This window comes from Pleurodeles waltl, chromosome 2_2, assembly GCF_031143425.1.
Source record: "Pleurodeles waltl isolate 20211129_DDA chromosome 2_2, aPleWal1.hap1.20221129, whole genome shotgun sequence".
NCBI lineage: Eukaryota > Metazoa > Chordata > Amphibia > Caudata > Salamandridae > Pleurodeles > Pleurodeles waltl.
The window spans coordinates 148,769,227-148,793,020 of record NC_090439.1 but is presented as its reverse complement, the minus strand read 5'-3'; the positions used below and the strand labels follow the sequence as shown (position 1 = coordinate 148,793,020).

At 42.7% G+C, this 23,794-nt stretch overlaps 1 protein-coding gene across 1 annotated transcript in view; it reads left to right on the top strand.

Moving 5' to 3' along the window:
- The window catches only part of LOC138280770 (molybdenum cofactor sulfurase-like), a 566,269-nt gene that overhangs the window by 206,943 nt on the left and 335,532 nt on the right, over positions 1-23,794 (top strand). The window contains exons 4-5 of the mRNA XM_069219519.1: positions 4,382-5,020; positions 15,047-15,123. Coding sequence (XP_069075620.1) covers positions 4,382-5,020; positions 15,047-15,123 — 716 coding nt within the window. The remainder of the gene's footprint in view (positions 1-4,381; positions 5,021-15,046; positions 15,124-23,794) is intronic.

Sequence of the window (23,794 nt, the reverse complement as noted above, 5' to 3'; positions counted from 1 at the left end):
ATCACTTGATCATGATTAAGTGTATTCATTATTATTCCCACAAATGGGTGACCGTCATTATGATGGTATTTGCAAAATCAGTTACTACACATTGATCACACAATTCAGGTGTTTTAGAAATTAATTCTAAATAGAACAATCTGTTGTCACCTGCTGGAACAGACAACATTTGTGGGGGGTGTCTAAGACAAACAACCAAAGTAGAGTTTGTATTTGAAAAACTAATAAATGAATATTGATGACACACTGAAAAGGTAGGCAGGTAAAAGTTTATTGTTTAGTTAGTTAAAACCATAACAGTATAATAAAGAAAGAATGCCAGTAAAACACAATATAATCATTAATTCAACTTGTTCAATGCCCCATGCTTCATATTAACAAAAACTCATCCTAATTTTACATTGGATATCTAAAACATTGATACACATTGATAAAGTGCAAATTTCTAAAAGGCTTTAGTTACTTAAGGTCAAACCTCTTCAACTTCATCCTCCAATAGTTACCAAATGTAGCAGCAAACTGAAGCAATAGGCTCCCAATTCGCGTATGGCAATTCAACTCTTGATATACCCAGACCCTTAGATGCAAACTCTGATGTCAACCAATAACCTCCCAATCCAATCAGCCAGGACCCCTAAAGATAAAGTGCAAATTTCTTCGAAGTACAGCGAACAAAAGATTAAAATATCTAAATACATCAGAATTTAAACATCAGCAATAAGGCTCCAGTTTTTCATTATTCCCTGCATGCAGGCATAGATAACCTCCCAAAGACAGACAACCAGAATAGTGGGAATATCAACAAAGTGCCTTGTGCATGAATATTAACTAGTTTGACAAGATAAGAGAGGCCTGTTCAGAGATATAACTGCTGCTTTGAAAATGTTTGAAATGTTACACTGAGAAGGGGGCATCAGTTGTTTTTTCCTCCAAAGGAATGCCATGTTGGGCATGGTATTCCAGGATAAGAAACAAAAGGCCTGGCATGTTTGTTGATTTATCAAAATGCAAGGGTTTCAATAAGTGACATCACACATGGATTGACTTTAATGACATCACAGGAAGTTACGTCAAATTATCCCAGATCTTCATAGAAAGTGTCACAACCCTTGACATCACAATAATTGGCATTGCTGAAGTTTCATAATAAATAAATGATTAATACAAAACACAGACAATGGTCTGTTTTAAATATCACCTATATTAGCATGGTAACAAGTTCTTTGAAAATAGTGGGGTATGTTATATACCTTGATTTGTAGTGAACAAATCAAGCAAGTGAGTCAGGTATATTCTGGAGAGGCTCAATGTTTCCCCATATAACATTTAAAAAATGGGGCCATACATTTTAAAGCATTTTTTTCACACAAATTTGCTAAAGAGCCATAGGCATAGGCATAGGCACTGAAATTCAACTCATTAAATATTCAGGTTCAGTCATGGTGGCCCAGGAGTTATCAAAATTATATTTGAAAATATGCTCTTGGTGTCCCATATGTCCAAAGTAACTCCACTGTACCAATGCCAGCATTATGGTATACGTATCCCTCACATTCCATGGGTGCACCTTATGCCAAATGTGGCATACAAATGACAGTACCAGAAATTGCACTTAATGCCTCCCATAAGCCATGTGTGACCCATTCCTTAATAATTACTTTTAGTATGCCAGGACCAGCATTTTGTCTTGGTTGCCCCTTCCCACATGTCATAGTTGTCATCCCTTATGACAAGAAATACTTCCAAAGTATCAGCACCAGCTTTTTCCACAGGATCCTCTTATTGCAAGAATTATCATTTTACTATGGGTGCCGATTATGCCCAGTATTAACTCTAGTATACTAGCACCCATATTTTGTCACTGATATGCCTCTCAGGCTAATAGTCTCCTCTATTATGCCAGTGGCAGTATTTTGTCCTATATTTCTCTTTAAGCCAAGAGTAACCCTCAATATGCCAGGGCCAGCAGCAGACTTGCGATCATAACACTACATTCTTGCTTATGCTCACTTACATTCAATCACTCATATTCATTCTTACTCTTGTTCATTTACAATCACATGCACTCATTCATTGTGACTCACTCTTTTGTGCTCATTCTTAATCTCACTCACTCATTTGCACTCTCGGTCATTCTTAGTCTAAATCACTCATACTTACTCACATTCACACATACCCTCATTCCTTCATTTTCAAAAACGTATTCTCAATCCAATTCACTCTCCCTCATTCATTTAAACTTACATTCACTCTTGCTCTCACTCATGCATACTTTCTGTCTTACACTCACTTGTAGTCACTCTTATTCTTGCATACTTTGTCTCACTCACTGTCACTCACTTTCATTAATCCCTCACAATTATTCTTAGTTATTATTTCTACCTCATCCACTTTCACTCAATTGCAGTCACTCTGACTCTCATTCACCTTCATGCACTTTTTCAGACTTACAGACATTTAATCATACTCATTCACAATCATTACCTGATACTGCTCTTGCCCCCTCACTGTCACTCACACACACATGCTCTCACAAACACACTGTCTCACACAAACTCACAAGCAAACACAACATATATTTAAAGTTTTTTTTTTACTTACCTCAGCTGCCTGTTGTGAGAAAAGGCCTCTCTTGGCATGGTTAGCCCCCCACTTTTTGCCTGGTAAATGATGTAGGCTCAAAGGTGTTAGTGCCTAGGGCCCCTGCTAACCAGGTTTTATTGGCCAGACCTCTTTCCCCAAAACTGTTGTGATAAATTGGTACCATTGGAGACACCTTAAGCTGCCACTATAAGTTCCTAGTACATGGTACTTAGGTACCCAGGGCATTGGGACCCTCAAAGTGACCTACCTCCTGTTTCCAAGGGTACCTTTGAACATAGCTCCTGGCTTACCGATTCGCTCTGCAACCGGCTGCCCTGTGCCATGCAACAAAGATCCAGCTGTGCCCTAAAGGTCTCACACCCCCTGCAACCTCAACACCCTAAGGGGACCCATGGGACTTACCTTTAAGACCAACTGTGCAGTGCTTTTCCGAGTAGTCCCCTGCAGTGGCCTGACACCAGCTCCATTGACTTTCTGCAGTTGCTTCCACCCAAACTGGCCTAACTCTTCGACAAAGTTAAAAATTAGAGCATTAGGTGGTCCAGTTTTCACCTCTGTAATATAATGTGTGGTTGCCTGGATGCCCTGCACAGTGTGCCTAGCGTTGCACACTACATAGAGGGCCAGCCTCCTACTCCTGTAAGAGTTTTGTTCTATCTCCTGGTGCTCCATTTTTTATTACAGGAATAGTGAACAACAGACTACTATTGTTGATTATTGTAATTTACAAAAAATGAGCAAAAAGCAGGGGGAGTGGGGACTCAAACCCGTAAAACAAGCCAACCCTATGTCCTTGGCACTGATTTTGAGGCCATCGGTCGCAAAAGCAGTGCCGGGGTCTAAAAGAACAAGACAGGGGTCACAGGTTGAACCCCAAAATGAAGTCCTTTATAACTGGCCTTCTGAAGCCTGTTGTTCTGTGGCAGTGGGCCATTCATGGTGGTGTTTCTGATGGCAGAGCTGGCTGAGGCTTTGCTGTAGGAAACACAGCAACCCCATTCCTCTCTATGAGGTGGGGTAAACTGAGAGGTTGGTGGATGTGTTATTAGTTGATTATATGCAGATGCCTTGTAGGCTTTTACTTCTTAATGAGGCTAGTGGTGTTCAGTAATCACATTTAGATAAGGCTGCAACATCTGAGACCCTATTACTCTGTCTACTGACCCTAAAATATTTTCATGTGTCTTTCTAATTTAAAAGATTTTTATTTATTATTTCCTGATTACAAATATCCAATCAAAAATTGAAGAAAGGAGACCATAAGTAAGTTTAATTTTCATGTATGAAACTTTAGGGTGCCATACATTGAGTCAAAATCCAGTGCCATCAACCCATATATCTAAGGGAAGAAAAGATTCACTCTTGTAAGCCAAGCTATATTGCTTTCCATGTTTAATTCATGACAAATACTTTTATAATTATCCCATGTGGGCACTGTGGCTCATAGGTCCGACTGGCCCACTGCACCCAAATTCTTTGAGTTTGTTGTTATGCGTTGTCATTGAGTTTGGTGATCTGAAAATGTTAATTATTTGCATAGTTTTAATATTGAGAATTTTGGTTTTGTTTTGAAGGGAAAGTGTACATGAAAGCTATATTTTTACATCCTACTCAAATTCCTACTCGTGTCTAACTTTATATTACCTGAACTTGATTATGAGTGTGCTGCTGCATACAGTATGTAGAATGAAGAGATACAACCAATTTTTTCTAATGATGTTGTTGAGAAAAGTCGGATTTCAGCAATATCTAAACAGTCAATATTGAATTCCCTTAGGATCCTGCAGTTTTTTAATACCACTGCTGACGACTACACCGTAATCTTCACATCTGGAAGCACAGCTGCCATTAAGCTGGTCGCAGAATCTTTCCCCTGGACATCTCCAGACTCCAGTCAACCTGGCAGTTGCTTTAGCTACCTCACTGATAATCACACTTCTGTTGTGGGCATGAGGATGCTCGCAGCTGTCAAAAATGTGTCAATATTTGCTGTGAGGCCAGAGGAGATGCAGTTGTTGGAGACATCACAGACACCAGCTGAACAAGCATTAAGCCTAACTTCACATCTTTTCTGCTACCCAGCACAGAGCAACTATACAGGTACAAAATACCCCCTTACTTGGATAGAGAAGATAAAGACAGGGAATCTGAGGCCCAGCATGTCCGGGAGTTGGTATGTGCTACTGGATGCAGCATCGTATGTGAGCACGTCTCCTTTGGATTTATCAGTCTACCAGGCAGACTTTGTTCCTGTTTCCTTTTACAAAATTTTTGGCTTTCCAACTGGCCTAGGAGCACTACTGGTTTCAAACAAAATTGCACCGTTCTTGCAGAAAACCTACTTTGGAGGTGGAACTGTTGCCGCATACCTTGCAGATTCAGGATTGTGCTTCCTGAAAGATTCCATCTCTGACAGGTAAAGACTTGTTTTTGTAGTTATAAATGTGTGAATTAAAGTTGCACGAATATGGTAAACAGGTCTCAAATAAGTAGACAGTGGAAACCCATAAATAAGTTCAAAATAATATGTTTTTTTTCATTCTGCCAGGCTTCTTTCATCCACCCTCCTGCTTCCACAATCCTGGAAATGACATTCAAACTCATTTCAAAATCTCCTGCAGGTTTGGAATGTTGTGGCCAGTGGCACCAGCCACATTTTCACTTAGACTATTATTCTTTGTCGTTGGGTCACTGCAGACAACTTACAGTCCAGGTGTAAACTATGCAAAAGCAGAGGAGGGTCCAAGATGCATAATGATAGAATTTAAGCGGCCCTCTGCATGACATTCTGCCAAAATGGTGTAGCGATCCAAATGTGCATTGCTTATGAGGGCCTGTTGTTAGCTAAGACCATTACCAACCACATAATATTAAATTGTTAAACACATATTAAAACAATATCAATCCATTGAGTCCGAAAGCTGTGTTATTATTTGGTGTCTATCAGGTATGCCTAAACAACAGTATGCAATGAATAATATAATCAGTGTGTAAAGCTAACACTGTCTTGACCGCTGAATGTTCGGAATATTGTACTGGACTGCTTTAGGGTGTATAATTTAATTCTTTTGAATCCTTCTTCAGACCTTAAGTCTGCAAATGTGAAAGTAGGGTAAGTAGTCAGTTGATATATCTATAAAAACAAAGATAGTATAAACTTTCTACTGCTAGTGGTCTGTCAAGGCTTAGCTGCTTGTGTCCTAATTGTGGCTGTTATACAATATTAAGATAAAGATGAGTAGAGAAACAGTAACAGTTCAAGAGAAAGGGAAAATGAATACAATTCATTGGGGGGGGGACTTAAAAAGAAAGGAACAAAAAGACCCACTGATTCTGAATCCCACTATAGCTAAATGATGTCTCAAGCAGGTTAAAGATTTATGGAGGAGGCCACTCTGTCTGGTACCCCTTCCATTTTGCATCAGCTGAGGAATTAAAATAGTGTATAAAGGATATTTGTGGTCAAGTGCATGATCTTCATTATGTCATGACGTTCTGCATATACTTCTTCACATTATTTGATAATTAATAAGCTTTCATGCTTTTGCATATTGAGTTTGGTTTGGAGGATGGCACAGCTATAAGTTTGACAGGCCGATGACCATCATGTGTGAAGTTACAGTGTTTCTACATTCTTACAATAACACATCAGTGTCTTAGAGCTAATCCCACCAGAAGATTCATCAGAAGAATATCATTCCTCTTTAGGCAAAGGAAGGGTCAATTTCCATCCACTTTCTTAATTCCACATGAATGATTTACAAGCTGACACCCTTCTTGTCTAAATGGGCGCATGCCTAGTGGGCATTTAACATCCAACAACAGTTTGGAGTGGCTGAGGCTTCAATACACATTTCAAACACATTAGGTGCCGTTTCCAAACTTAATTCACATAGCCTATTCCTTGGGTAGAGTAAATAGTTCTCTGTTCTTCTTTTTAGGATTGCTGGCTCTCATTTGATTGTTCCGGCAATATATGTATGCTGTTGATGAGCATCACCTATTGTAGGAATACTGAATAGATTTTTGAATGTTTTCACTCACATCTTTAAGGTCACTTCCCTCTTGAAAACCCATTACATTTATGGTTGATCAACCTCTACACCTTGTCAACCCATGGAAGGGTCTAGGAGGCCATTCAAAGTCAGCATTGATTCTGCAAAGGCTATTGAGTCTTCATCTATGTAACTAACTACTTGAAGAAGACTGGTAGTTTTCCATCTTTTCCATTTTACTTGTAGACAGCCCCTAAAGACATTCACTTTGCCAACTGTTTGGAAATGTTATTAAGGTCTTAATGTTTTCAGTAATGACTGTGAGACCAGTTGTGTGAACTGCATAGTTCTTGCCTGCTTCCTTGACTTGGTTGGTATATCCCGAACTGCTTTTCCAAGCCTTCGTAGAGTAAATTACAGTCTTGCTTATTCTGACCCTGTTCTCTCATACTGCAATTCTGCTTCCAGATACCTTACAAACAGTTTTTGGACATTCATGGAATGACATCCTTAATTGTGAAGAGATTTGATAGGTCTCCACCTTTTTCCCCAGCTTTTAGAGATGGCAGGTAAGCCGTATTTACCTTATCAGGCACTGGGAGATGACTGGTTGTTTTTACCAGCCACATGGAAATGGATGGTATGCTTGCATCCAATTTCTCAATACAATGGCAATAACTGGAGGAAGCTCCTTTACACTAGCCCCAGGAAGAAAGCTACCAGGCATTTAGCTTCCCCACAAAATCTGCTGTGACAACTTCTGTGCATTTATTCACTTAACCAACCCATTGAATATTGCTTCTAGTTCTTTATCTGAACTCCATGTGAGCACTGTCTCATTTGTAAGCATTTTTGTGCAAAAAAGTGAGACATAAGTGAGCCGGCATTGTGTGTTTGCATGTACTCAAACATGGGTCCTTCATTCAATCAAAACTATTGGATTTGTAGACACTTGTTTATTTATGTGGGTAATCAATTTATATCATGAGGCACAAAGAAGTGAAGGCTTGGCATTTTCAGGCCATCATTGTTATTTATTTTTAAATTTGAGCAGCTCTGGTTACATTATGAGCAACTTTATTGTTTGCCTTCCACAGTAAAACTGTTCAGTATTGATATGATTCTGGGATGAATCTGTTGCCTTGATATGAACTCTGTCAATCAAAAATGGCATGCCTACCATTTCTGTAATACTTTCCACAATCAATCATATAAGACCTACTACATTTGGTAATAGTTTTTCATAAGCATTATAACAAGGTTACAGGCTTGAATAGTAATACATGTAGGATCTCTACATGGAAGTATCACATACACTTAGGCAGACCTGATCACAAAATTAATTATAATGTCATAGACCCAAACCATTAATAATGATGAGACCTATTAATGCATGAAAATTGTTTATATGAGGACATTCCCAGGAGGGGCTATTTTTAGGGTCGAGCCTGCGTTGCATGCGCTTGCGGGATGCCTTAGTAGTTAGAAAAGGGCTCGGAGCCCTGTCCATGTCACGTCAGTGTCTTTTATTGGTTCGTGGGCTTGACTTTTAAAATCTGCTTGCTTTAATTAGTGGAAGACATGCATACGTCATGCCTTTTCCGGTGGTTAGCCCTCCTTGAGCGCAGCGACCAAGTACTGAAAACAAACGAGGCTCGCTGTTGTCTGTCCGGTTTGTGGACTACTTTTTTTCTTTTTCGCAGCGTGATCTCGCTTGGCAGAATTCTCCTTTGCCTATAATGGTATTTTGTTTCATGAGCTGAAATCTCTTAGCTGACTGCAATGTTTCCTAGCATTGTACGGCATCCTTACAAATTTTACAAAAATAAAACTCATACGCAATGTCCGCCCCTTTCTTTGTGTGTCTCTGAGTTGCAAGAAATGTTTTCGATTGAAATATGTGCTTGCTGGATTGTCTTACCTGCTCCAAGCGTGCTGTTCTGACTTTGCTGGTTCACGTTTTAATGTGGCCAGCCTGCTGAGAAGACAATTTGGCCCGAGTAGTGTTTGCTTATAGTGGCTCATTCCCTTCCCCTAGCCACATACCCCACAATCCTGCAGAGCAAAAATTACCTTGTTAGCTATTCTAATGCAGGCAGGCAGGTTGGGACATTTTGTTTACTCCTGACGTTCGAACTTCTTGTGAATATAACTTTATATTGCTCAAAGGTTGTGTTATGGATAATGAACTGTCATAGTTATCTGTTGCAAGTAGTAGAATGTGAATGACTGGCTGGTTATTGATATGCTTTGCAACCTTGTAGAGATTCTGACATTCCACAGCGTTTCCTTTGCCTGTAACTTCAACGATGATTTAAAAGCCTTTAGAAGCAGACATGTCATTGATGTGTAATTGTCACCCACAAACTGATTGGACATCAATCAATGGTAGCTGTCACAAGGGACCACGCATTGCACATTTCTTCCATGTCCTGATTTGGATAAAACCTTGAAAGGCAAGGAGAGAACATACGTTCTTGGTGTTACAGAACAGTTGACTTCCACATTCACAAGGCTGACACATACAGGTCTTGGCAAAGATACAATGGTCTTTTGAAGACACAAAACAAAGCAGTTTCAGTGTCATGACTCATACACACAACCTTGTCGGACAGGTGGAGGAAAAATATAGCTTTTGTCACAGGAGCTTCCCACATTTCCACAGTTACGTGGCTTTGGATTACTAGCACAGACCCTGTTATCGCCTAATGTCATATGAAAATGTTGTAAGAGGGTTTATCCTGTGGCAACACAGTTCAAATTTGTTACTCATCCCTACTGCACAAATTCGATTCTCTCCGACGCTGATAAGGGAATCAACAAGAAACACAATAGGGGCCATGTTACCTTCTGATCAGAGGCACTGGAAGTCAGGGTGTGGGGTAAGTGTGCAACATTGCTGCAGCACCCACAAAATAACTATCCTGGAGTTCACACAAGTGAACAAAAAAGATCCTGTTAAATATTGTTTTCATCATTTGCTGTGAGTTCAAAGACAGAGGCCACTTGTCAGGTTGTTTTTGACAAATTCCTGCTCATTTTTAGGTCGAGCATGCAAGCGAGTTGACCTGTGCTAAGTCTTGGGGCCTTTTAACCATGCTCACCGCACGCCCATCAAGTTCACTCGTTTGTGGGCTTGCCTTTCAAAAATCCTTTATTATCATGGGTAAATGCTTTATGTTTGCCCCTCCTTGTGGGTGGTTTTGTTACCGCCTTGCAGACTGCCCCTCTTACATGGGTGATTGCACAATTGCCAATACGTTTGACCGTGAGTGAACTCCTTTTTCCTTTTGTATCTCTCCTTCACGCTCATGGCGGCATGGCACTTTGAATCGGCTCGCTTATGTCAACTGTTTTACTTTTCCTTTTCAATTTCGGTGGCAAGAAAATTCCAGTTAGGGTTTTACAATGCTAATAGCTCTAACTGGACCAAATGCGAAACCCATTGCATTGCAAATGCTTGTTAATTTGTTTAAACATATGCCCTCATTATGACTTTGGCAGTCAAAACAGTTGACCGCTGAAGTCATGCCGGCCAGGAGACCGCCAGTTCCTGGCAGCTCTCCGCCCTAAATTGGGCAGAGAGCCACCAGCAGCCATACTGGCGGTCGGCAGTCTAGTGGAGGTTGCTCCGCTGCCATTGCCACTGAAACATCATCACAACACATCCCGTCGTATTGCGACTTACTCGAGCAGGTAAGGTGATCGTATGACAGGGGAGGAAGGGAGGAGGGGCGGTAGACAGAGTGTTGAGTGTTGTGTGAGTGTGTGTGAATGGAGGAGAGGGTGTTTGTTTGCGTGTGTGTGCATGTATCTGTGTGAATGCGTGTCAGCTGGGTTGAGGGGTGTCCTGGATGCATGTATGTGTGTGAATGTGTGTGCATGGATATGTGTGTGTGTGTGTGGTGTGTGTGCATGCGTGGATGGGGGGTGGGGGTATGTATGGGGTTCAGGGGGCCGGGTAGTGTGGTGTCTACAGGGTTTGGGAGGGTGGGAGGGGGGCGTGGCTCTTTCAGGGGGTGGGGGGGTCACATACTGGTGACAGGAATGTTAATTCCTGTCGCCAGTATCCTTTCCGCTGGGGATTTCCTGGCAGGGTTGCCGCCAGGTAATCCCTGGTGGAAAGGATACTCATAATACCATCTTCAGTATAAGGTATACCGCAAGGCCGAAAGTGGTACACATTCGGTCCGGTGGTCCCACCGCCCTGGCGGTACAGGCGGTGAACGGGCTGCTATGCAGCCCATTCACCACCGTGGTCATAATTTGCCGGTCCTGCTCCTTCACGCTGTTGGTGGTGTTACTGCCACCACCGGCATGGCAGAGCAGGACAGCCAAACTCATAATGACCACCATAATGTTTAAGGATGGAGAGTTTGACCTCCAGCTTGTGATTTCAAGGCTATGTCTTTGACTGCCAAGCAAGCAGTTTGCTTTTTCGGGCAAAGAAAACAATATGTGCATCTCATTGCTTTGATTCAGTTGCAAGCTTTATTCTCAAGCTTTTTCTTTTTTCTTTCTCTTAAGGTACTGTCACAACTTCTTTGACAGACTTCATACTGTGCATGCCCCACAATGTGTTTGCACCCCACACACTTCCCTGGCATGCACTTACATAAAAACAGTTGGGTAGGCTCCTTAAGCCGTGCAGTCATGCTGGCTGTTCTGATCATTTATTTTTATTGTTACCAGTCGGGGGAAGCAGACAGCTCTCCCATTGTCAGAAGGAATCTCTCAACCGAAGGGGCTATTTGCGGAGTCCTGGCTTCTGCCATTTGGCTTCTCACCTTGTCAAGGAACAACAATATTCTAGCAGAGGGCCCCATGGACATAAAAAGGTGGTGCACAATTGTGCAAAGGACAATATTGGTGTGGCCATGTCAAAGGACTACAGCTTCATAGTGTGAAGTCCCTGTAAGGATTTGGTTTTGGCAATGACTATCCCATCCTGACAGGGGTTGGCAGTGGCTCTTTTCTTCCTCCTACCTTTCTTCGCCCTCTATTTTCTCTCACAACCTGTGCAGGGTTTCAAGATGGGCGGTGGAGAGTGCCACCATTTATACGCAACCTGTAGGAAAGTACCCTCTTTTTGGCATGTTACCCCCAATTTCTGCCTGATGGCAGTGTGTTTCACTGTGTCACTATGCTCTCTCTCTCTCCTTTCAAATTTGTCACTACATACTGATAACCCAGTATTTCATTGCAAATTGGCATACTGGTGCCCCTTTATAAGTCCGTAGTAAATGGTACTTAGGTACCCATGGCATGGGGTTTCCAGGGAATCATTATGGGCTGTAGCATTACTTTTGCTGCCCATAGGGAGCCCATGCAAAGGCTTCTACAGGACTGCCATTTATACTGCATCAGGTCACTTATAAGTTACCTATATGTCATGCCTTCCAACCCTGAAGGATGGGTGCCAAGTACCTGTGAGTGAGGGCACCCCTGCACTAGCAGGGGTACCCCCACGTCGTCCAGAACCATTTTCCCAGACTTCGTGAGCGCAGGGACACCATTTTATACGTGCACTGGAAATAAGTCAATACCTATGTCCAGCTTCACAATGGTAACTCGGAATATGGCCATGTAAGGTGTCTAACATCTGGAAACTGTACCCGAATACGGATTATAGTATTGGTTTTACAATTCCATGCACTCGGTGGGCTCCACAGTGGACCCCCAGTACTTGCATACCATCCTTCTGAGGGTTTCCAGGCAGCCCAGCTGCTGCCACCTCACAGACAGGTTTATGCCCTCCTGTTGCTTGAGCAGCTCAAGCCCATGAAGGTAGAAAAAAGCATTTCCTTTGGGAGAGGGGTGTTACACCCTCTCCCTTTGGAAATAGTTGGTATAGGCATGGGAGGGATAGACTTCCAGAGCCTCTGGAAATCTTTTGAAGGGCACAGATGATGCCCTCCTTGCATACTCAAGTCTACAGTGGTTCAGGGACGCCCTGTCCCTGCTCTGGAAAGAAACTGGACAAAGGAAAGGGGTTGACCACTCCCCTGTCCATCACCACCGAAGGGGTGGTGCCCAGAGCCTCCCCAGAGTGTTCATAGGTTTTGCCATCTTGGATTCCAAGGTGGTGGGCACTCTGCATCTGAGTGGCCAGTGCCAGCAGATGACGTCAGAGCCCACCCCTGATAGGTACTTACCTGTGTAGCTGACCAATCCCTCTTTCAGGGCTATCTAGGTGTTTCCTCAGATTCTGATTGCAAGACTCCAGCAGGAATCCTCTGCATCATTTACTTCACCTTCCACCAACGAAACTACATTTGAACCCTACAGGAACTCTACAAACTGCAACAAAGAAGCAAAGATGACTTCTGCAACATTGTATCTTCAGCTCCTGCCAGCAACTGTAACTGATTCGAGGTAATGCATCCTCAGAGGACTGCCTGTCTTCAGCCTGCACCAGTAGATTGAAGGAATCTCCCTTGAAGTGAAGGAGTCACTTCCCTGCTTCAGCAGGCACCCCTCTTCATTGACGAACGGTGGCGTGGGTCCCCTCTCCTGATGAAGGGAATGGATCCCGCAACACAGGTGGTAGACTGAAGTTGTCCCGACTGTTGTTTTATAGTTGTTTACAACTGAAATAAATTGAATAGTGAAAAGAGTCTTTGTAATGTGCAAATGTGGTAGAAGACAGTTTTACTCCCCCTTTGAAGTCTGAAATGACCCAACCTATTTCTCCTTTGTCCCACGCTCTAGGAGTAATACACAAAGACCAACTGCTAGCCACACCTAGTCATGTGACTCAGGCCATAGGCTGCAGGCACCAAATGGTTAGCACAAGAAAAGGCCAAATTTCTAAAAAAGGCATTTTCAGAATTGTGACATAGAATCTGCCTTAACCATGAAAAAAGGTTTTAGATTACAATTTTTTGGACAACAGAGTTGTCATTCCTACTTGCTCCCAAATAAAAGTTATTACTTATTAAATATAAGAAATTAACCCAATGTAATACTAGGGGAGAGGCAGGCCTTGGAGTAGTGAAAACACTTCCTGGTCATGTAAAAGTGAAAAGTACATTTCCAACATTTTAATGCTGCATCCTACCCTCTGGACTGGACCTAGTGGTGACTTACATGTATTAAAAATAAAGATTTAGGCCCGGCAAATGTTTGTCAGGTCGAAATAGCAGTTTAAAACTGCACACACAGGCTGCAGTGCCAGGCCTGAGATAGGCTTAATAGGCTACTAAGTGGATGGCACAATAAGTGCTGCAGGCCCACTAATAGCTCTTAATTTACAGGCCCTAGTTACATGGTTACATATAGTACCACTGTACTAGGAACGTCAAAGTAAATTAAATGTTCTAATTGAGTGGAAGCCAAATGTTACTATGTTTTAGGGAGAGACCACATGGAATTTAGCACTGGTTGGAAGTTGTAGCATTTGCAGATGCCTAAAGCCAGCAAAAAGCCAAGTCAGGAAAAACAAGAGGATCAAAGGAACAAAGTTTTGGAGGAAAACCACGCCAAGGATGTTAGGTCCAACATCAGGAATACCATGTTGCCCCTTATTTTATTGTAACTTTCCAAGTACAGAAATTCCACCGTTCATAACAAAGTTATCTCACCACTCCTGATTAATATAGATCTGCAAAAATATTTCGAGAATCATTTCCTACACAGTGCAAAAATGGAGTCACCTCCATCCTCTATGTGAGGACATATCATGGAACTAAACATATCCCTAGAAAAATAATTTAGCCGATATATTGCATCGACCAAATGTAGCGTGCATATCGAACTTTCCAAATGTTTCCAAGAGAGTTGGGGGATCGCAGTAAGAAATGTTTTAAAAAATTGGAGTCAAATCAATGATATATGACAAAATTGTTCAAATAACTTTTGGTGCAAAGCTATGCGTTTCATAAACCATCTTGAATAGAAACTCTTTAAATATTTTAATATTCGGGAGCCTTTACAGGTATCTGTGAAGAAAATTGCTTGCTGCACACTGAGAAATGTATGGGCTGAGAAACCCTAATGACATTTTCACTTAAAACCTGGCGCGACCCTGCAGCGTTTAGCGTTTGCACCCTTTCCAACATTACTCAGAAAGAGAGAAGGATCAGTCATCACCCTTCAGTGCCAGTAAATTAAAGTAGATCATGGGGTAAGCAGATAGAAGTATATAGAAACGCAGGACCTTATGGCAAGGCTAAAAGCGGGCAATGAGTAAATTGTACAGTTTTACACGAGGACATGAAACGTTATGGGCCTGAGCAAAATGATAGCTTGCGTTTTCACTTATCCATGACTCATGAAGGGTTTTCTTCAAAGCAAAGGATTAGTCATTGAGCAACGTATTATAGTAAACATAAGAAATAGGGGCTCTGACTGGAAAATGATTGTCCCAGGATAGTTTGCGCTTACACTTCAACCATTTATTTTTCATGCCATTTGAAATATACATTTAATTGTAATTTGTTTGCTAGGTTTGAAGATGGAACGGTTTCCTTCTTAGACATAATAGCCCTGGGACATGGATTTGATGTACTGAAAAGGTTAACAGGTCAGTGTGAAAAAACTGAAAAGACTGCAAAGATGCAATACATGTTGGGCCACTGCTTAGTAATTCTCTCTTATATACATGCATCTACTCGGTTAGAAAAATAATACTCTGAATGTTTTGTCCAAGATGATTAGCCTGTCATTTAATGTGGGTAGTTGTGGAGGGGGAGGGGAGGGGATGTGGCCAAGTGACTAGAGATGCTGACTTTGGAACATGGGCAATGAGGTTCAAATCCTGGACTACAAATGTGTAACATAGTCTGGGACTGTTGCAAAGTGCTCCAATGTCCTTGGGCCAGGTTCATATGTATGTAAGTGTACATGGCAGTATCAAACTTTTGTAAAATTTAACAATATTAAAGCTTTCGGTTATGTAAAACTACTGCAACAGTATACAGATTAATATAATGGAAAGCTGGCATGTTCCTGGGTTAATATGTTACAGGGTAAATTTCACAGGTGAGAATTCTGATTGATCTTTTCTACCGCTCCCCAAAAATGCTTCTCCTTAAATTATTTTGCCATGAATTTATGAATGAGAAATGTAGTTCTGTTGGTACACCTTCCTCTTTGTGAATATAGAAGAAAGGCTGTTGGGAGTAGCCTGTGCATAGCGAACCATCAGAAATTCTCAAACAAACTTAAAAAATACATTTTTTCTTATCAGCCCTGTTTCCTTAAAGGAAAACTAGGTGCATTTAAAAAATGTTTGCTTTATTTATATATTACCGCAGCAGGCCACCATCCATGTGATGGCATCCAATTGTAGTCAGTCTCAATTTGCAACTTATCTCATGAACATTAATGAGGTAGGTTAGGTTGTGACCCACTATGTTTCAGAATTTTGTGAACCAACCTATTAGCATATAGGCGTGTTTGCAAAATTCTTTCCCATTTACAAAAAGTGCCCAATTTGTGACCACATTTTGTGAACAGACATTTTACACATCAGGTCCTTAGCTTCAAAAGCAGAAGTGTCCATCCTCCTGCTGATGCACTCTAGGGATTGGAGGCTGCTGCAACTTACCACAAATACTTATATGTGTAACTATTGGAAATGTAAGCAGTGCTTATTTACAAATGCAAGAATTAACCTGCTATCTTTTGTAATTTTTTTCTCATTTTGGAAAATATTTGTCCCCACTAAGAAACTCCTTCACCGCTGCCTTCACCAATTTTATTCCTTCCCCATCTCCACTCTCAAAATATAGTTGCGTTTGCTTTTAATAGGATCGTATTTAGACAGAGAAGCTATTAGAAAGTATTATTGAGTGATCAGAAAATTGAGGGACTATGAATGCGTACTCATCTTTATGGTTGGACCTACACAGGAACATCAAGACGCCTTTTCTTATCCATACATTCTCTCACAATCAGATTGTATCATATTGGTGGAATTATCCTGTGAACAGATACTGAAAGTTATTTGCCTGGGCAAAATCCCACAATCGGATTTTCCCGGTATAACGATAGGCATAAAACCTGGCTCACAATTACATCAGTAAAAAGTTTAGTGTATCACTCTTCACTCAAATTCTATTCATGCCTTGGATTTGCAAGTACTCTGCCGAAGCCAAGTGTCAGTAGAAAAGGTACAATTCGAATTACAAGAAAGCACCGAGAAATCGCAAAACTACCCTTTTGGGAAGAAAATGTATTTGACTCAAAATACGGCAGCTACTATCTTTGCTGCTACCAACAAACTAAAACATCTTCTGGTAATAAACCTATGTTCATGTCAGCCCATCCTCAGATGAGGAGGAGGTACACTTTGCGTTTGCACCTTCCATTCATCCAAAAACCTGTTTTATTCCACTGAATGATGATGATTGTCACACGTAGGTTAAAAGGCGTATGCCTTCTGGCTCCTCAGTGAGTGAATGTTCTACCAGCTAAGTACCATAAAGATCTTTCATCAACGAACATTAGATTCGCAGAGGCCATTATTAATGGCTCATTAAAGTACTCTGATGAACTATAATGTGCATGTATTGTTCTGCTTTTGAAAAAGACATGTAGATTCTGAAAATATTGCATAATAACAGATTAATTACTCAACTATCTTATATGGGTAAACTTGTTTTATGCACTGCCTTTAATCAACTTTCCAATTTTGCTTAGCAGCATATTTATTGCATCCTATGAAGACATGCATTTGAGGCTTCTGCATTACTGAGACAGTCAATGCAACTGTATTTATTGGAGGAGCTCTATGGGGTCTCTAGAGTGCGAGCTGTTAGATCTTTCTGCAGATTTCAACAACATGGACCATCAACTGCTGTTAAGGTGCTTGAGGGTCTGGTATTATGGACATATGGATTTCAGTGTTGTTTATTCACTAGGTTGGTCTTGTGTCATTGTCTCTGTTTCAATGAGAGCCATGATTTTTAATTTGTGTAGTCTCAAAAGGATGAGTGCTAGCTCCAATTCTTTTCAACCTATATACACCTCAATCAGTCATTTGGCGTTTCATTATTTGTGTGCACTGAAAATAATGCAGATTATTTTCAAGATCTTTGGGGATCCAGCTCAAAATGCTGATGTTTTATCTGATTGCTTGGAGTCTGTTGACTCTTGGATTTGCAGGCACCAATTGAAGCTAAATATCAATAACACAAGATCCTTCTGCCGTTTAGCTCCATATTGGTCTGGGAATTCCCTTTCTGGCCAACTTTCCTTAGCAAGAAGCCTTTTCTGGTGACTTGTATCACAAATCTAGGAGTGAAATTTGATTTGCAGTTGTCACTTTCAATCAAACAAATGCAGTTGTCATCACCTGTATTTTTCAAGTTGATATGCTCAAAAGGGCCAGACATCTGTTCACTATTTTGCAAACAATTCAAACACTCAGGCCTCAATTTATACCTTTTGATGCAAAACTGCTCTAATGCAGTTTTGCGTCAAAAAGTTTAACGCTGACTAGTTCCATTTTTTAACGCCACCCGGGTGTCATATTTATATATACTATGAAGCTGGGTGGCGCTAAAAATAGATTAGAGTAATTTTTCCCAACTTTAACCATTGTGCCTTGTTGTAAGTCAAAATGATGTTAACGAGGAAAAATGACTCTAATCCGTTTTACGACATGTAACACGTTGCAAAACGAAAATACACCATTTTTACCCCCAATAGCGTCAAATACAGATGCTAATGGAGTAAACAGTGCAAATGAGATGTCAAATGGACTCAGGAAGCCAGGAGAGACCCAAGGGAGACCCCCAACCAACCAGGAAGCACCCAGGAGGACACAGACAAGACCCAGGGGAGGGAAAAGAAAAAGAAAAGTGTTGTTTCAGTGCAGAGGAGCACAAAATACTGGTGAGAGAGGTGATGGAGCATCAAAATCAACTCTTCGTCATCTCAAAATTTCCAATTGGAAGGAGAGGGAAACTGGCAGCAGATAGTGGACAAGATTCACAGTGTGGCAGACGTCAGGAGAACCGTAACTGAGTGTAAGGCACGCTGGCATGACTGCAAGCGAAGGACAAAGGAAAAAATGGCAGAGAACAGGAAGGCAGCACTGTAAACTGGAGTTGGGAGTCCAGCACCCCAACAGGACTTGGGTGAGATGGCGGAGATGGTTGCAGCGTTCATCCTGGAGGAAATTGTCACAGGAATCGCAGGACAGGACAGCACAGACTACCAGGAAACACCACAAATGCAGGGTAAGTTGCATGGGGGAAATGTATGCTAACATTTCACGTGCAAAAAGGGGGAGGCATATAGGACTCTCACAATGCATGTCAAAGGAGTGCAGAGGGACACAAAGCACATTAAGCAAGTTGCACGATGCTGGCATAAGCTACATATGTACCTATGTCTTGGTAGTGCCATGCACCATAACACATTCAAAACCTGGACATATGTTGAACACCAGGTCTAAATACCTACATGTACATTTGCAGCACATGGGATAGATGGCATCTATAGTCACTGTGCCAGTGGTTGTGTCCTCACAACATCCCTCGTCATATCAACACTACCAACACAACCAAGACCTCTGAGACTAGGTAGTCAGTCAATACCATTCCTGAGGTAATGTCATGGTGGTGTCCCTTGCAGTAACACCTTGCAACTGCCTTGCCTCATTGCCCAAACGCATGTGTGCTGCATCTCACATCACACAAGTCATTGCAACTATCCCAACAGTGCCCAGACATGTGCCGGGAGCACCACCACACTGCACATCGACAACACATCCACATGAGGCAGCCACCACTCCATCATGCAGTCAGGGTACCCTCTGGGTGCAGGGAACAATGAACTGAACAGGCACTGGGGGAATAGCAGGCTGGTCCTGTGTCATTGGTAACACACCACTTCCCAGACCAACTAAACCGCAGTAGTGCTGAACCACACATCTTGATGCTGAACTGAAATGTGCCACTACAGAACATATGTACCACAGATAGCAAACAGTATGTCACAACAGTCACAGGCTGGGCCCACAACTATTCTGACACAACCATTTGGGACACAAATGAATGGGGAAATAAACACACACATACAACACATGGGATATGACTGTGAACATAATGGCGTATAATTCCACATCAGCGTGCAGGGGATAGTGCATGGGCAAGTCCGGTGTTGGTAAGACTGCCAGTGCAGTGTACGCTTTGCGGTTGGCAGTATGAGTCACACTTTGGGATGGTGGCTGGAAATTTGTCTGCTCATGGTAGCTCTGTGGTGCACTTAGTACAACATTCTTGCTGGATCAAACAGACTCAGTGCCAGTTTAGGGGTGCATTGGATGTGACAGGACACGCTGCATTCAGCTCTGCAAATCAGGCAGTGGAATGGGCAAAGGGCCAGGGCATGGGACCCCCTGAACTGCCCATGCCAAGTGCATGGGCTGTGCAGGGTCACCCAGAGGCACACCACACCACATCACCAACAACCTTTGCATAGGGGTTTCACCGCCATGCAAAGACTGGTGGAAATGCAGAAACAGACCTGGAGGGTAGCCTTGAACTTAATACTGGGCTTGTGTCACAGGACAGCTGGCATTGCCAGTCTGTAAGCTGCTGGAGACCTGCTAGTGCAAGGCCAATGGCCCATGGGGGTTGCCACTACCACCTGTGCTGTTGGGGGTGATCAAATAGACAATGGCAGTGAGGTGCTCATAGAACTGACACACTTGAAATAAGGGACCAGTATGACTACATGCAGAATCACCTCAAACCAGCTTCAGGCCCTAACCTAAGTACAACTCCTGTTAACTGGCTATGTCCATAGACTCATTTACCATCAGGCACTGTCACATAAATAATGATGTACACAGCAGAAATGTCATACCCATGCTGTCTACCCCTGGGTCTAACCCTGTGCCTGTGTCAAAGTAGCTGCACTGCCACCTTGCTGCATTCATGTATCATTGTGCAAGGAGGGCTGCATTGAGGGGGAGGACATAGGTGTGTAGGAAGGCAAACACACCTGCACTGACAGAAGATGAAATTGAACTCTGCTAGGTCCATGAGTGCTATACAATGTAGCACACATACACAAACATCAACATGAGGAGCCATCAATGGTAACAAGAGCATAGTGTCCTGGCAATGTCATCCCTGGGGGGTGCAAGGCCTCAGCACTGCATGGGTGTATTTGAAACATGTAAGACTGGGATAGGGGAACATTGCCAAGTGTGATGCTGTGGCAAGGCCTCACCATGCATTGGATGCATAGGGAGGGTTGACAATGACAAAATGGTGTCAAACCACAAAAGGTGGTCAATTGTGCTAACTATGCTTCCCTTCATGTGACACATAGGCGGGGCATAGGGCTGATAGACAGCATCCATGATGTACAGGAGCAATGTTTTGGAACTAAGATGACAATGAGCCTCAAATAGCAAGTCAGTGACGTGACATACCAACTGCCCAACACAGATAGACTGATTTTATACCATCTCATTGCAGAGGATGATGGCTCTCCTGTGGATCTGCCTATCCTGGAGTACCCCAATGACCTGGATGACCAGCTGACAACCATCAGTCAAGAGGCCCTCCAGGAAGTCCTTGTAAACCTCCAGACACCACCTCCAGTTGCAAGGAGGAGTATTAATGTAGCAGCCATCCCACAGGCCCACCTAACACCCCAATAGTACGACCTGTCAGCACCGACACAGCTGAGGACTCCGAGGACCCAGGGACAAGCTTTGAGAGGACAGTGGTAGGAGTCCAGCGGGAGCTGGCCAAGGAGGTGCGGGTGGGGATGGCAGCCAGCCTAGAGGGTATGCGCACGTGCATCGTTACGGCTACTGAACAGACTGCAGGCAACCTTGGCACACACTCCCCAATGCATGGAGTCCAACAGTGTCTGAGGGACATAGCTGCTGGCATGAGGGAGAGGCCACACCAACTGCCCTCCCAAACTAGCATCAGCGTGTTTGAGAACAAGATGGACTCCATGCACCGGGAAATGGTCTCCCTCAGGGCAGACATGGCTGCCTACCACAGAGAGGTTGCTGCTATACTAAAAAATCAGCAGTTCCTCCTTGCTGCAGTGATGCCATAAGTTGTTCCACAGATGGCAGCTGCCAGGAAGAGGGAGTCCACATTTCCACCCACTGAAGTGTGTGTGGCCCCCTGTACCTCCCCACTACCACCATCAAGGGCAGAAGAGACACCACACACATCGGAGGATGAAGATGTGGAACAGATCATCTTCACCCATAGGAGTTCTCCGTAGAACCAGCCCATGCCACATGGGCAATGTTTTCCTTTGTCCTGTGCTTGACATCATGCCAGTGTTAGCACAGTTGGAGGTATGCACCCTTCACCGACACACTGTTGACCTATCGGCTATGTACTGCAATTGTCTCTCACTTTTCAATTGGCAATTCATGTTCCCCTGCACTGAATGACCATGACATGTCCATCAACCCTGGACTTGTGTTGTGTCACAATTGTATGGATTTCACTAATGGGGTCGCAGACCTGGACATTGTAAATATTGCACTACGACACTTGTAAGTAAACCCTATTACACAATCAGTCTTTGTGTATTGTGGCACATCTACTGTGCTTAAGAATTGTGATGTGTGTAACATGTCTTTAGTCAGAGAGTGTGAGTACAAGAGTGCAGGAATATGGGGGCACATATCTACGCACAAGGTACATGATGAACCTCAATGCTGGTCTCATCCCATACAAGCAATTTACTGAGTATGTCAAAAATGTTGAACACATGTATGCTTCACCCACTACACATGGCAGGAATGGCTGTGAAACAGTTGTCAGGTAATATCTTCAGCTGGGAGTACCAGTAGGACACATTGGTGTGAACCAGAGGTACTTAACCTCATCTGTAATTGGCACTGGTCAGTTTAGCAGTATAGATATGAAATGTAGGCTGTTGTCAGATGTCCCACAGTGCCCAACATTCCGACACAGGACCTAAACAATGACAGCTGAATTACCACACCTACCTGTCCAAAACATGGTTAACATTGTCACCTTGAGTGGTAGGTACACTGGATGGCAGATGCATAGACAAGTAGATGTGGTGTAGCTGTCAATGTGACAGCTCAGTTGTAAGAAGGTGATGAACATGTCAAGGGAGGGATCTGGAGGCAGGATGGAATCCCTAGGCCAACACACTATTTTCATTGTATACTTATGGGAATACCCTGAAACCCAAGCACATGACACATGAAGTAAGGGAGTACCCAAAGATGTTTAATAAGAATTCAACTAAACTAAAAGGAGTGAAGAACACCTATCCTAACCTAACCTAATCAAACCTATCCTAACTATACATAACCAACAACTGACCCTAACTACCCTATGCTAAAATTACCTAACACATTTAACAACACACTCTAATCATTGCCCCCCACCTCTCGTATATCACAAAAAACATACAGGACAACATACACTAAACTACACATAAACTACCTATATCTAAACAAATATATATTTTTCGGTATCTTTTTGGAATTTTTATATATCTTTCTTTATTTACAACACATAAATGCCCCAACATTACCCCCCACCCACCCACAAAGTAACATGTAAAATGTAGAAAACCCACCCCCCAAAACCTACTTAACCTAACTAAACTACTAACCGAATCTAACCTGACACTAACCCCCTAAAAACCACTATAAAACATTAAAACAATTGAGGAGGGAGGGAACAGAACTGTGGGTGACAGCCATTTAGCCAACTACAGATTGGCCCTCTTTAGTTCTTTTTATTGAACTTCAGTCTCTTAGTGTTCTTCTCTACCTCATTCTCCAGACTGTCCAACTTTTTAAGGACCAGTGTCACATCCCTCCGTAGCTCCTTTATAACATTCATGTCCATGGCAGCAGGAGGGGTGGGCTGTGGCACAGATGTTGGGGGTGACAGCCATTAAGCCAACTACAGATTGGTCCTCTTTAGTTCTTTTTATTGAACTTCAGTCTCTTAGTGTTCTTCTCTACATCTGTCTCCAGACTGTCCAACTTTTTAAGGACCAGTGCCACATCCCTCTGTAGCTCCTTTATAACATTCATGTCCATGGCAGCAGGTGGGGTGGTCTGTGGCACACATGTTGGGGGTGTAGCAGCTGGGGCTGTAGTGATAGTGGCAGCTGTGTTCTCCCCTGCACACCTGTGGAGCCTGGTCCTCTCTGTGTGGCCAGTATGGGCCCCCCTTGGGTAAATGCCCACCATTCCCTGGTGAATC